Source organism: Nerophis lumbriciformis, linkage group LG33, assembly GCF_033978685.3.
Source record: "Nerophis lumbriciformis linkage group LG33, RoL_Nlum_v2.1, whole genome shotgun sequence".
Classification (NCBI taxonomy): Eukaryota; Metazoa; Chordata; class Actinopteri; order Syngnathiformes; family Syngnathidae; genus Nerophis; species Nerophis lumbriciformis.
Window position 1 is genome coordinate 18,281,620 of NC_084580.2, and position 14,115 is coordinate 18,295,734.

The window sequence follows — 14,115 nt, forward strand, 5'->3', positions numbered from 1 at the left end:
TGTTATAAACATGTGAATATTCAATGTAATAATATAATATAATGATAATAATGATTTGTTTTAAGCCTGTTTATGAATAATTAAAGATAATTAAAATACCAAAATGGAGCTTACATCCTCAGTGAGCTGAACTCCAGCAGTAAAGATGAGATAAATAATGTGGAAAGGTCAGAAGTCAAATGTTTCTTCAGGTAATACATGGAGCCTCTGCTGCCACCCAGCGGCCGTTAGAAAGAATGCATACATTTTGTTTTGACATCCTTAAAGGCCTACTGAAATGCGATTTTCTTATTTAAACGGGGATAGCAGGTCCATTCTATGTGTCATACTTGATCATTTCGCGATATTGCCATATTTCTGCTGAAAGGATTTAGTAGAGAACATCGACGATAAAGTTCGCAACTTTTGGTCGCTGATAAAAAAAGCCTTGCCTGTACCGGAAGTAGCAGACGAGTAGCGTGACGTCACAGGTTGTGGAGCTCCTCACATCCGCACATTGTTTACAATCATGGCCACCAGCAGCGAGAGCGATTCGGACCGAGAAAGCGACGATTTCCCTATTAATTTGAGCGAGGATGAAAGATTCGTGGATGAGGAAAGTGAGAGTGAAGGACTAGAGGGCAGTGGGAGCGATTCAGATAAGGAAGATGCTGTGAGATGCGGGTGGGACCTGATATTCACTTGGGAATGACTAAAACAGTAAATAAACACAAGACATATATATATACTCTACTAGCTACAACACAACCAGGCTTATATTTAATATGCCACAAATTAATCCCGCATAACAAACACCTCCCCCCCCACGTCCATATAACCCGCCAATACAACTCAAACACCTGCACACCACACTCAATCCCACAGCCCAAAGTACCGTTCACCTCCCCAAAGTTCATACAGCACATATATTTCCCCAAAGTCCCCAAAGTTACGTACGTGACATGCACATAGCGGCACGCACGTACGGGCAAGCGATCAAATGTTTGGAAGCCGCAGCTGCATGCGTACTCACGGTACCGTGTCTGCGTATCCAACTCAAAGTCCTCCTGGTAAGAGTCTCTGTTGTCCCAGTTCTCCACAAGCCAATGGTAAAGCTTGACTGTCATCTTCCGGGAATGTAAACAATGAAACACCGGCTGTGTTTGTGTTACTGCAGTCGGCCGCAATACATTCCCACCTACAGCTTTCTTTTTTGCTGTCTCCATTGTTCATTGAACAAATTGCAAAAGATTCACTAACACAGATGTCCAGAATACTGTGGAATTTTGCGATGAAAACAGACGACTTAATAGCTGGCCACCATGCTGTCCCAAAATGTCCTCGACAATCCGTGATGTCACGTGCTGGCGTCATCATACCGAGACGTTTTCAGCAGGATATTTTGCGCAAAATTTAAAATTGCACTTTAGTAAGCTAACCCGGCCGTATTGGCATGTGTTGCAATGTTAAGATTTCATCATTGATGTATAAACTATCAGCCTGTGTGGTCGGTAGTAGTGGGTTTCGGTAGGCCTTTAAAGCTGCTTTTTACTTTCTGTCCTGTTTGTGTCCAAGTCTGTAGTGTGGGCCATCGGACAGAAGGAGGACATTCTGTTAATAGCCTGTGGAAGGCAGCAATACACCTAAGATGTTCTACTAGTCTGCTGGAAATAGAAAGAAGAAGATGGAGGAAAAAGCAAGAGCTGGAAGGACGGAGGAGGATCGGAAGCGGAAGTGAACCAAGGAGCGGTGGCTGACAGTGAGAGTGTCTTAATCTTTTTGGCGGTTGAGCATAAACTGATTTGTGAGTGGATCGAGATGGAATGGGATAAGGAGGGGATGTATGAGGAAGGTATGGACATGGATAGGACTAGAGGGGAGAGAGGAAAGAAGGGGAGAGGAGGGCATGAAGGAAAGTTGAGTTCAAAAAGAGTACATGAAGATGATGAAGGAATAGAAAAGAGGAAAAAGATTATGGTAGATAACTGCAAGATCATATATTAATGATCAGTGCCAAAACCACCAGTAACTGGTGCACTGACCATGGTATTACTGTCCTCGATTGGCCTGCCAACTCCCCTGACCTGAACCCCATAGAGAATTTGTGGGGTATTGTGAAGAAGAAGTTGAAAGACACCAGACCCAATAATGCAAATGAGCCCCCAAGGAGATGCACAGGATGTGAGCCAACGTAGCGCACGAGCACAAAACTTCACAAACGGCTAACAAAGACTTAGAAATGAAACATTGTTATTATTATTTCGGTGGGTTTATTTTCAATCTGTGTTCAGTACAACAACAAACATGGGTTTGCACAGTGACATTTTGTTTACAGCATCAACAAGAAACAATGACTTGCTTGATCCCTCAAGAGACACTGAAACACAATGAAAGTCATGGCATTAGCCTCTATGTTATTACTTCACAACATTGAGGCTAATGCCACCACTTAGCTCACAATACAATAATTTTTTGTTCCCAAATATTTTGAAGTTGCACAGATTACATTTTGGGCACATATGTGACTAAAATGGTTGTAAATTCAAGCCCTGGAAATATTACTTAATTACTTTAATTAAAGTAATATCTGGATCGGGATAATTTGGCTTATATATCATATATATATATATATATATATATATATATATATATATATATATATATATATATATATATATATATATTATGGCAAGCCGTTAAGGAAATTAAATATATATGGAAGTCTGAATAGAAATGAGAAACGTTTATATATACTATAAATATGAAAGACTTAGAGTCCGTCTGCTGATCTGAAAAAGAGCCAAAGCTGTCAAAGAGCTGAGGGACCATCTTCAAAGTGCAATGCTGAAACAAATAATAATAACAATAAAATGTAACTTCCAGGGCTTGAGATTAACGTAGTCCCGTCGTCCCGGGGACGGTAAAAAAAAAAAGCACGGGACAAAATTAAATGCTCCCCGGGACGATGGCTTTTAACCATTTTTAAAAAAAATTTATTTGATGTATTTATTCCTTTTGCATTTTGTATTAAATGACTTGGTTTTTCCTCCCTTTGAAAATCCTATGAAATGTTTAACAAGCCATCCTATAATAATACAACAGCTATTAATGTAACAATACAATAAAACAAATATATTTAATGATGCTTTTTCATTATTTTAACAATAGGCTAATGTATATGTATATAATATATATATATAATATATATATATATATATATATATATATATATATATATATATATATATATATGTATGTATGAAAGACTTAATAAATATATATATATATATATATATATATATATATTAATATATATATATATATATATAAAATATATATACTGTGTATATATATATATATATATATATATATATATTATATATATATATATATATATATATATATATATATATATATATATATATATATATATATATATATATATATATATATATAGTTGTGCTCATAAGTTTAGAAACCCTGGGAGAATTTATGATTTCTTGGCCATTCTTCAGAGAATATGAATGATAACACAAAAACCTTTCTTCCACTCATGCTTAATGGTTGTGTGAAGCTATTTATTGGCAGACAACTGTGTTTACGTTTTTAAAATCAAAATGACAAAAGAAATAATTTTTCGGAGTATAAGTCGCACCTGCCGAAAATGTATAATAAAGAAGGAAAAAAACATACATAAGTTGCACTATGAAAAAAACTGCGACTTATAGTCCGAAAAATACGGTACCCAAAAAAGATCAGTTATAATAAAACATAATGTTGGATATAGATAGAACATGCAAACACTTTATTTATTGAATCACACATATTTAAATTCAACGATTTGGTGCAATTTGCAAACAGCTAAAATGGTGTACAAAGCAAACTATAACCTGCTACCCAAGAATGTACAACAAGTATTCTCTACAAAAGAGGAGAACTATAACCTTAGAGAAAAATCTAATTAAAAACATTTGTATGCACTTATAACACTTAAAACCTTTAGCATATCTGTATGTGGAATTAAATGATGGAATGGATTAACCAAAGAAACCAAACAAAGCACCAATATGATCCAAATTAAGAGACTGTTCAAAAAGTACAAAGAAGAACAAATATGATGAACATCTTCAACTTTTTTTTTTAGATAAGGATTATTTATGTATTTAATATTTGTTGACTTACTATGGTAGATTAATTATTTATTCACTGTTCTGTTACAGAGAACAAGGAAATGGGATAAAATTGCTATGATATGAAAAGGAGTAGGATTAAATAAGCTCTGCTTCTTCCTACTCCTTTTCGGACGTGCTGTCATGAAACAACTGGAAATATGTGATGTATTACATGTATCGTATGCATGTTCCACATAAACTGAACTGAAACTGAACGGCAATAACACGAGACAAAGTTCGCCCCTTTTAGGCTCATTACCTGACACGTACTTTTGTTTTTCTCGTTCTAATTATGTTTTTCAAGAGACGGTTGGCAACACTAAATTCACACTAAATAATTCAAACAGCTGGAAAAAAAATCTTATTTTATCTGTAAAAGTGTCTCACAATCTGCTGTATGTGCTTGTGTCTTTTTGACAGGAATACTTGAGACATTTGACACTTGTTTTGCATGACTGCAAGCTGAAAGTGTTATCATGTGTGTAATGACAAACCACCTCCAACACAGAATTGTATTTGACAAGTTTTTACTAAATAAAACACCCAGAATGTACATGAAACATAGTACACATAAAACACTGAATATCAAGAGTATATGAACGGCCTACCTTGTTTACTTCCCAAATGACATCCTCGGCATGTTTGGCAATCAAGCAAAAATATGACTATGCAAAAAGGAAAGGAAAAACAGCAAATATTTTAAAAAAATATAAATATATTTTGCAACGCTTTGTCATAAAAATCTTGTGTCACTGTCCCCCTCCGTCACACTAACTGGTAGGGTTGGCTACCCAATTCAGTACTTTTGTAGGTAATGACCAAATTCCTTCGGTACTATCAATTCACGTAAAATCCAACGGTGCCGTAGTTCGTACCTTTGTTGCATGTGACGTCATGTCCGGTTTCAGACTGGTCATGTCTGGTTTCAGACTAAACAGGTAAACAATCACTCAAGCAGCACTCAGGCCGGACTCAGCCAAACTCCCTCTAAGTCACCTTGCCATTTTCAACACCAACAAAGTGTGCTTAATAAAAAATACGCTCAAACCTAAAGTAATGCTACACCCTTTCAAAATGCGCTAGCTTAATGCTAATTTACATAGGATTAGCCATAGACAGGCGACTATTAGCATGAGCGATTTAACATGGCGATTTCAACACCTTTGCTTTGGTAAAGGAAACGAAAACTAATAATATAGTTAGAATTTTACAGTTTTGTGCAATGACGACAATACTTACAGTATTGACACTTTGTAGGGCGCAACCTAACAAATTCATCTTCCTGAAAAAAAGCTACTTTCTAGTTTGACAACATAGCATAAATAGTTATACAGTGCTGCCATCTAATGGTCTTGGAAGTGCAACTGCATTGCAAAGGAGACTAATGTAACCAGAAAACAAGATGTAACAACTGGACAGCAGTTCTCATAATCATCATTCTTAAATATTACAACAAAAATTGATTATCAAACAATTAACATTAACATAAAAAAGTACCGAAAAATTGTGCTATTGTTCCAAAATATTTGTAAAAAATAATGATGACATGTGACACAAGGTGATATTCACTGATAAGCAGCTGTCTATTGGTTTGAAAAGGAAAGAAGAAATCCTTGTCAATGTGATGACACGTGAGCCCCAAATGATGACATCACAACTACATGGACACAAAGATCAACATCAACATGATTCACTGGCAAAATATTGTTGAAAAATGCAGATTGAAGGTGTTTTCTCAGCCATAAACACCCAAAGAAGACATGATGGATGAGATGAGGAGCAATTAGTGCAGATGTGAAAGAAATGTCCAAGTGTGATGAGGTCCCTCAGCGATGGAGACATCTCTCTGTGTTCCAGTGCACAAAGCATCCTGGAGGAAGAAGATGACTCAGCACATTCCCAACAAAAGCAGGTGAATCCAAGTGCAGATGTTAGCATGTGGCAGAGTGAGAGCCAAGTTGAACATCATCTTCACACAAAGTCAGAAGAACATTTGGAGGTGCATGAAAAAGAAAAGTCCTCACTGTGTCTCACTCAGCCTTCAGCCTTCACGTCTCTCTGAGAGCTCGTTACCAGCGTCACCAGCTGTGGGAGCACAAAACGCACCGTGAGCTGGTTACGCTGCTCATGCAGAGCCAACACCTCACTCTGGTGAAGGAAGTCCATCCAGAAGGTGCATCTTCACTCATATCACATCTTTGCAGCTGTCAATTCAATCAGAAGCATCAAGAAGCAGAATTCTGCTCTTCTACTTCCTGACTAGTCTAAGACTAAGTCTCCAAACAGGTTAAGCTTGGCTTCAAGGCTCATGTGCAACCAGCCCTCCAGTGTCTTAGTTACCTAAGTGTCCCATTATTGATTGATTGATTGATTGATTGAGACTTTTATTAGTAGGTTGCGGTAGTAGTAGATTCAAGAGAGAAATCTCGTTCGTTGGTTGACCTTTTTGATTACCTTGGTTGCCATTTTATCACAGGAAAGATCAGCCTCTAGAATGGAACCTAGGTAGGTGACCTCATCCTTCCTGGTGATAACAATGTCACCCACTTTTATAGTGAAGTCATTGACTTTCTTAAGGTTGATGTGGGACCCAAACAGGATGGATTCAGTTTTACCCAAGTGTATGGATAACTTAGTGCCATGCCTCTGTTTCCTTTCACTTTGCCCATTTCATCTTCTTCTTTTTTACTGGCTTCTTGATCTTTATTCTTGAGTCTGTTCTGTGTGAGATGCTAAATAATTGTGTGAATGCTCCAAACATTCACTAATATGGTTTTCTACACCAAAATTCATCTTTTTATTATTAAACTTCTTCTTCTTGTTAAGATTTTGGCGCGTTCTACCTTCCATATTTTTCACCCGAATCAAACCGTTCCAACTTCAAACTGTTCAGCCTATTCGGGAATCGCGGGCTTTCCCTTGACAAATTCCAAAAATTCCCAGATTTCCAGATTTTCCGGGACATTTTTCCCATTCCAAATGAATTGGCCATTTTTCAAACTTCCACCGTTTCCACATCTTTCTACCTATTTAAACCATTCCACCTTCAACACATTCCACCATCCTGGAAATTCAAATTTCCCTTTTTTCCAAGTTAAAAAAATGTCCAGGATTATCCACAATTCCTGGTTTTCCAAAGCCCCATTTCCACCCTTTTTTCTGGCGACTACTCCTTTCACATTTTTCAACGCATTTCAACCATTCTACTGTCAAAACATTCCTCTTAATCAGGACAAAAAACTAATTCCAGGAAAACCATTTCTCAATTCAACATGTTACTATTTCAACATTTCTCGACCGATTTGAAAAATTCCAACACCAACCATTTCAACTCATTCAAGTTTTTTTTTACCATTTTCCAACAAATTGCCAAATACCATTTACTATTTTTAAATGTTTTGCCCTATTCAAACAATTCCAACACCAACAAATTCAGCTCATTCAGGATATTCATGCTCCTAATCATTTCCTAAAAAAATCCCAATTTTCCAGGAAGTTCCCATTGAAATGAATGGGACATTTTTCCAAGTTGCGCAATTCCCACATTTTTCAATCTATTCAAAGCATTTCAACATTAACACATTCCTCTCATCCTGGACATTCAAACTAACACATCCCCAAGTTTCAAACCAAATTCCGGTTTTCCTGGGAATTCAAACTCTTCAACATTCAAACTTTCTTCTATTCTTACATTCATACTACATTCTGTCAGCATTTCAGTTCAACTTCAGCATTGGAGCATTCACACGCAATTCCTTCAGGAATTGCCTCATTTAGTTACATTTGTATCTCCGCCTCCTACTATTGTGGGGGATTGATAATCAGCATATATTCTGCACATACATGAAGACAGACACGCTTAATGGATTGCGCTCTCTATTTTGCTCATTTCAGAGACTCTGCACACAAATTAATTAGATCAGGTTTGCACATATTTTAATACACACAAACCTTTAGTAGATCAGGCCCTTAATGTTCGTTATCATGACGACTCATCAAAAGTTGGCTGTGATACTTTCTATTGCGTGCGCTTACACGAGTATCAAGCTACTCCTAATGGAGGGAAGTTTTTATTTTCCTGCTAAACTTGTAACACGTGTCTACATCACACCTCAAAACAGGAAGTTTGCAAGTTGACCCTTACAAAGATACCAACAATCCAGAATTTTGATGGTAACAGAAACAGAAAGTCAATATTATATGGAATATACCTGACATAAAGGTGTATAACAAAGATGAATATGTAATAAATGATATTAATAACTTCAATCTTTGTGGGGGTAAACTTACAAAGTGTGTGAGTGATGCTTCACCACTGCTTTGTTTATTGTTATGGTTTCCAAGAAAGAGAAGATGTTTTACTTACCAGCTGGATCGTATTCGGCTGAAATGAAAGAGAAAGCAGGTGAAATTCACATCTCATGAATGACGGCAGAGACTTTTTCGAGTCTTCCTGAAAGAGGAAACATTTGTGTCCCTCACCTTGTCTGCTTCGGCGACGCTTGATGATGAAGATGATGATGAAGATGCCGGCCGCCAGGAGGACCACCACAGCGAGGACCGCCAGCGTGGCAGTGACGCTCACGTTGCCTGTTGGTATGGTATGGTTTATTTGTTTGACAGCTGCTTCATAAGTCACATGAAGGAACATCAGGTGGTTACATTGACACTATTCAACATGTCCTAGATGTGTCTTTCTCACCTTCATGGCTTGCGTTGCTCAGGATGCTTCTTCTCTCCAGCTTGGTGACCAGGTCCTCCTTGACGCCAGACAGCTGGAACACACATTCGTACTTGCCCTCCACCTCGGCCGTCACCTCCACTTTCAGGTCCACCGACATCTGGAAGGTTCCGTCGTGGTTGGGGAGCAGCTCTCCGTGCTCCACGTCCTCGAAGATCTGCTCGCCGTCTTTCCTCCAAAACAAGTCGGCTAGGTCGGGGTAGAAACCTGTCGCCATGCAGGTGACCGGAGAGGATGGCGTCTTCTGGAGGAGGAACACCTCTGGAAGCTCTGCACAGGAAGTGACGTGTGAATGGAAGATGACGTGGAGAGAAGATGGAGGTAAAGATGGAGAGAAAAGGAGACAATTAAGGTAAAGATAGAGATAAATGGATGAAATGGAGGTAAAGATATGAAAAAAAAGAGAACATGTAGGTAAAGAGAGAGAGAAAAGGCGAGAATGAAGGTAAAGATGGAGAGAAAAGGTGAGAATAAAAGGTAAATATGGTGATAAAAGGAGAGAATGGAGGTAAAGATAGAGAGAAAATGAAGGGAAAGATTAGAGAAAAGAAGGCAAAGATGCAGAAAAAAGGAGAACATTTGAGGTAAAGATGGAGGGAAAAGGAGAGAATGAAGGTAAAGATGAAGAGAAAAGGAGAGAATGAAGGTCAAGATGGAGAGAAAAAGAGAGAATGGAGGTAAAGATGGAGAGAGAAGGAGAGAATGAAGGTAAAGATGGAGAGAAAATGTGAGAATAAAAGGTAAAGATGGTGATAAAAGGAGAGAAAAGAAGGCAAAGATGCAGAAAAAAGGAGAACATTTGAGGTAAAGATGGAGAGAAAAGGAGAGAATGAAGGTAAGGATGGAGAGAAAAGGAGAGAATGAAGGTAAGGATGGAGAGAAAAGGAGAGAATAAAAGGTCAAGATGGAGAGAAAAGGAGAGAATAAAAGGTCAAGATGGAGAGAAAAGGAGAGAATGAAGGTCAAGATGGAGAGAAAAGGAGAGAATAAAAGGTCAAGATGGAGAGAAAAGGAGAGAATGAAGGTAAAGATGAAGAGAAAAGGAGAGAATGAAGGTCAAGATGGAGAGAAAAAGAGAGAATGGAGGTAAAGATGGAGAGAGAAGGAGAGAATGAAGGTAAAGATGGAGAGAAAATGTGAGAATAAAAGGTAAAGATGGTGATAAAAGGAGAGAATGGAGGTAAAGATAGAGAGAAAATGAGAAAATGAAGGGAAAGATTAGAGAAAAGAAGGCAAAGATGCAGAAAAAAGGAGAACATTTGAGGTAAAGATGGAGGGAAAAGGAGAGAATGAAGGTAAAGATGAAGAGAAAAGGAGAGAATGAAGGTCAAGATGGAGAGAAAAAGAGAGAATGGAGGTAAAGATGGAGAGAGAAGGAGAGAATGAAGGTAAAGATGGAGAGAAAATGTGAGAATAAAAGGTAAAGATGGTGATAAAAGGAGAGAAAAGAAGGCAAAGATGCAGAAAAAAGGAGAACATTTGAGGTAAAGATGGAGAGAAAAGGAGAGAATGAAGGTAAGGATGGAGAGAAAAGGAGAGAATGAAGGTAAGGATGGAGAGAAAAGGAGAGAATAAAAGGTCAAGATGGAGAGAAAAGGAGAGAATAAAAGGTCAAGATGGAGAGAAAAGGAGAGAATGAAGGTCAAGATGGAGAGAAAAGGAGAGAATAAAAGGTCAAGATGGAGAGAAAAGGAGAGAATGAAGGTAAAGATGAAGAGAAAAGGAGAGAATGAAGGTCAAGATGGAGAGAAAAAGAGAGAATAAAAGGTCAAGATGGAGAGAAAAGGAGAGAATAAAAGGTCAAGATGGAGAGAAAAGGAGAGAATAAAAGGTCAAGATGGAGAGAAAAGGAGAGAATGAAGGTAAAGATGGAGAGAAAAGGAGAGAATAAAAGGTCAAGATGGAGAGAAAAGGAGAGAATAAAGGTAAAGATGGAGAAAAAAGGAGAAAATGTAGGTAAAGAAAGAGAACAGGCGAGAATGAAGTAACGATGGAGTAAATGAAGGTAAAGATGGAAAGAAAAGGTGAGAATAAAAGATAAAGATTGTGATAAAAGGAGAGAATGGCGATAAAGATGGAGAGAAAAGGAAACAATGAAGGGAAAGATGAGAGAAAAGAAGGCAAAGATGCAGAAAAAAGGAGAACATTTGAGGTAAAGATGGAGAGAAAAGGAGAGAATGAAGGTAAAGATGGAGAGAAAAGGAGAGAATAAAAGGTCAAGATGGAGAGAAAAGGAGAGAATGAAGGTAAAGATGGAGAAAAAAGGAGAAAATGTAGGTAAAGAAAGAGAACAGGCGAGAATGAAGTAACGATGGAGTAAATGAAGGTAAAGATGGAAAGAAAAGGTGAGAATAAAAGATAAAGATTGTGATAAAAGGAGAGAATGGCGATAAAGATGGAGAGAAAAGGAAACAATGAAGGGAAAGATGAGAGAAAAGAAGGAAAAGATGCAGAAAAAAGGAGAAAATTGAGGTAGAGATGGAGCGAAAAGGAGAGAATGAAGATAAAGATGAAGAGAAAAGGAGAGAATGAGGTAAAGATGGAGAGAAAATGAGAGAATGAAGGTTAAGATGGAGAGAAAAGGAGAGAATGGAGGTAAAGATGAAGAGAAAAGGAGAGAATGAAGGTAAGTATGAAAAGAAAAGGAAAGAATGGAGATAAAGATGGAGAGAAAAGAGTATAAAGAGACAGAGTGTAATGTCAGTAATGTTCCTATAGGGGGAGTACTAACATGTTAAAAGGTGAAAGTACAAGGTGTGCTTCTACCTGTTCTCATTAGGACCTTCTTCCCATACTCCACATACTTCTTCAAGTAAGAAGGACATTCCTCAGTGTAATAATACTTATAGTCGTCTAGTCCAAATATGTCTTGGTCCAACTTGAGTTTGGTGGGGAAAGCTTGTTGTTTTGCTGCAGTAAATGTCCATGTCTTCATGTCCAACGATATGAAATCTTCTCCATCATAACTGATCTGCTTCCAACCTTTAACCTCATCAGTCTCATCATTCCATTCACATCCTGACATCACCTGGTAAGTGTGAACACCTGAGAGACACAAAGTGTTGTAAAGCAGAGTGAAACTAACACACAACATGTCTTTGTTGTAGGTTATTATGGGATGGACAGAGACAAGGTATATCAGTGCAGTAATGTGTGTTTTTAATACAGTATAAACATATCAAATATATTAGAATAGTAGAAAGTTCAACATAAACAAACCTCCAGTTTGGTTGAAACGCTTCATGGCTATTTCAATGTTGGTTTTGTAGACATGTTCATAAACAACATAGTTCTCTGTTTGTCTCTGCCAGTAGTTTGGATCCTCTGCTGTGATTTTGTTCATCCAGTCCTGTTTGGATTCTGCTTTCCTGATGTTGCTGTCATAGTAACTAATCTCAACTTCATCAACATAACCAACCTCCACATACTCTGGGAAGTTTGGAACTTGAGAGGATGCAGTGCGGAAATACATGAGTGAATGAATCACTGAAAGACAAAAGGCATAAAAACAACATTTGATTCTTTAGTTTCATGTTGAACAATTCCTATTTGAAATGATGCTGTCTTCATTTCAACTTCAAACACTGCTGCTTCTCACAGTAAACAATCACTTCCTGTTCTAAGAGACAATAACAGCGTTTGTCTTTGACTTCATATTTATACCTCACTTTAAGACCACACACATGAATAACTTGACTTATTTCCTTCTACAACCGTAAGTGTCAAATAAATATATGACATTTTTGCTAGCAGAGAAGTAAAAGTAGTTTTTCTAGGTGAGGGGAAGTTCAAACTAGTGATGTCACTGCCAAAGCATGGAAATATAGCAGCGCCTTATGGAATGTTTACAATGGAATACAACAACAATATTAGAATACTCTTCATTTAAATATTAGGACTATTCCCAGTAAAAAAAATCATTTAAGAAACATGTAAAGTCACTTTTTAGACTTAAGAGTTTACCTTTCATGTTATCAGTTTGAGAACTTTTTTCTTTTTCTCTTTCCTTTCTTTTATGAAATGAGCATGTAGGAATGAGGTGTATAAAGTTGTAAAGAAAGTGGACTTACCAGGCGTCACGCTGTGTGTTTGTACAACTAGGAGAAAGAAGAAAAGCAAGTTCATCATTAAATGTCACAAGTGCCGAAGTCAATAAAAAAAAGTTTCTAGTTTTAATCCTCAGAGAAAAGCAAGGCGACGACAACTTGCTTGACGAGTAAACATGAAATGGACGCCAAGGCGGAAACGAGCTTGTATAAAATCACGTGACTTGAAAGAACTTTCTGGAGGAGGAGACAAATATTTGACAGCAACGCAGCTAACACATGAATATTAACAAAATAAAAGTCATATCATCATTACAAGAATAAAAGTGAATCTAGCGAGGGTGACGTCATGTTTTTTGAAGCAGCTTTATTATAATACACACACACACTTTATAGGAACAATACACAACAACAAGATGAACCTTTTACATAAGTCATATTGTAGCGTCTAAGCCATGCATGTCCAAAGGGCGGCCCGAGGGCCATTTGTGGCCCCCAGCTAATTTGTTAACGGTCCCCCCGGCACATTCTGAAAATACTACAATAAAAATGTCAAACATGAAAAAGTGTAATAAAAGAGTAAACAGGTGAAATGTAACAAGAAAAAGTGTCAATGTTGACACTAATAACACAAAGCTGCCATGTGGACTGTTATTGACCTATTGAAGGCTCCAATTACTTCACTGGAACAATTCCACTTTGAAATATTTTGGGGGGAAAATATTGCATATTTTGTGCGAAACATAGTTTTCTTTCACAAAAAGGGCATCAAACAAACAAACAAACAAAAAATGAAAAAATGATAAAATCTTATAATCAACAGATCTACAGACTTAAGCGTTAAAAGTTTTAAAAAAAAATAGAAATTTGGCTTATTTTCAACACTTATTCTTTTTATTTTGTTATTGTTATGAATTATTGACCTATTTAAGGTTCCAATTACTTCACATCAAATATTCCACTTTGAAATATTTTGGGGGGAAATGTTGCATAGTTTGTGTGTTTGCCATATAAATAAGGGTTTTGACATAAAGGGCATAAACATAAAAACAACATTTAAAAAAACGTTATAACGACAGACAGACCTGAAGATGATATCGAGATTCAAGCGTTAAATGAAAAAATAATTTATGACTTATTTCTAACATTTTTTATGACTGAGACCCTTCCGGGTACC

General features: G+C 37.2%; 1 protein-coding gene across 1 annotated transcript; it reads right to left on the reverse strand.

Moving 5' to 3' along the window:
- Positions 1-5,624: 5,624 nt before the first annotated feature.
- On the reverse strand, positions 5,625-13,108 carry LOC133575547 (major histocompatibility complex class I-related gene protein-like). Its single transcript, XM_061928209.2, has 7 exons — positions 12,963-13,108; positions 12,112-12,378; positions 11,659-11,937; positions 8,854-9,162; positions 8,634-8,741; positions 8,518-8,535; positions 5,625-6,236 (listed from the first exon to the last, which is right to left on the reverse strand). The coding sequence occupies exons 1-7, from the start codon at positions 13,018-13,020 to the stop codon at positions 6,193-6,195; spliced, it is 1,083 nt and encodes a 360-aa protein (XP_061784193.1). The 5' UTR covers positions 13,021-13,108; the 3' UTR covers positions 5,625-6,192.
- Positions 13,109-14,115: the final 1,007 nt, after the last annotated feature.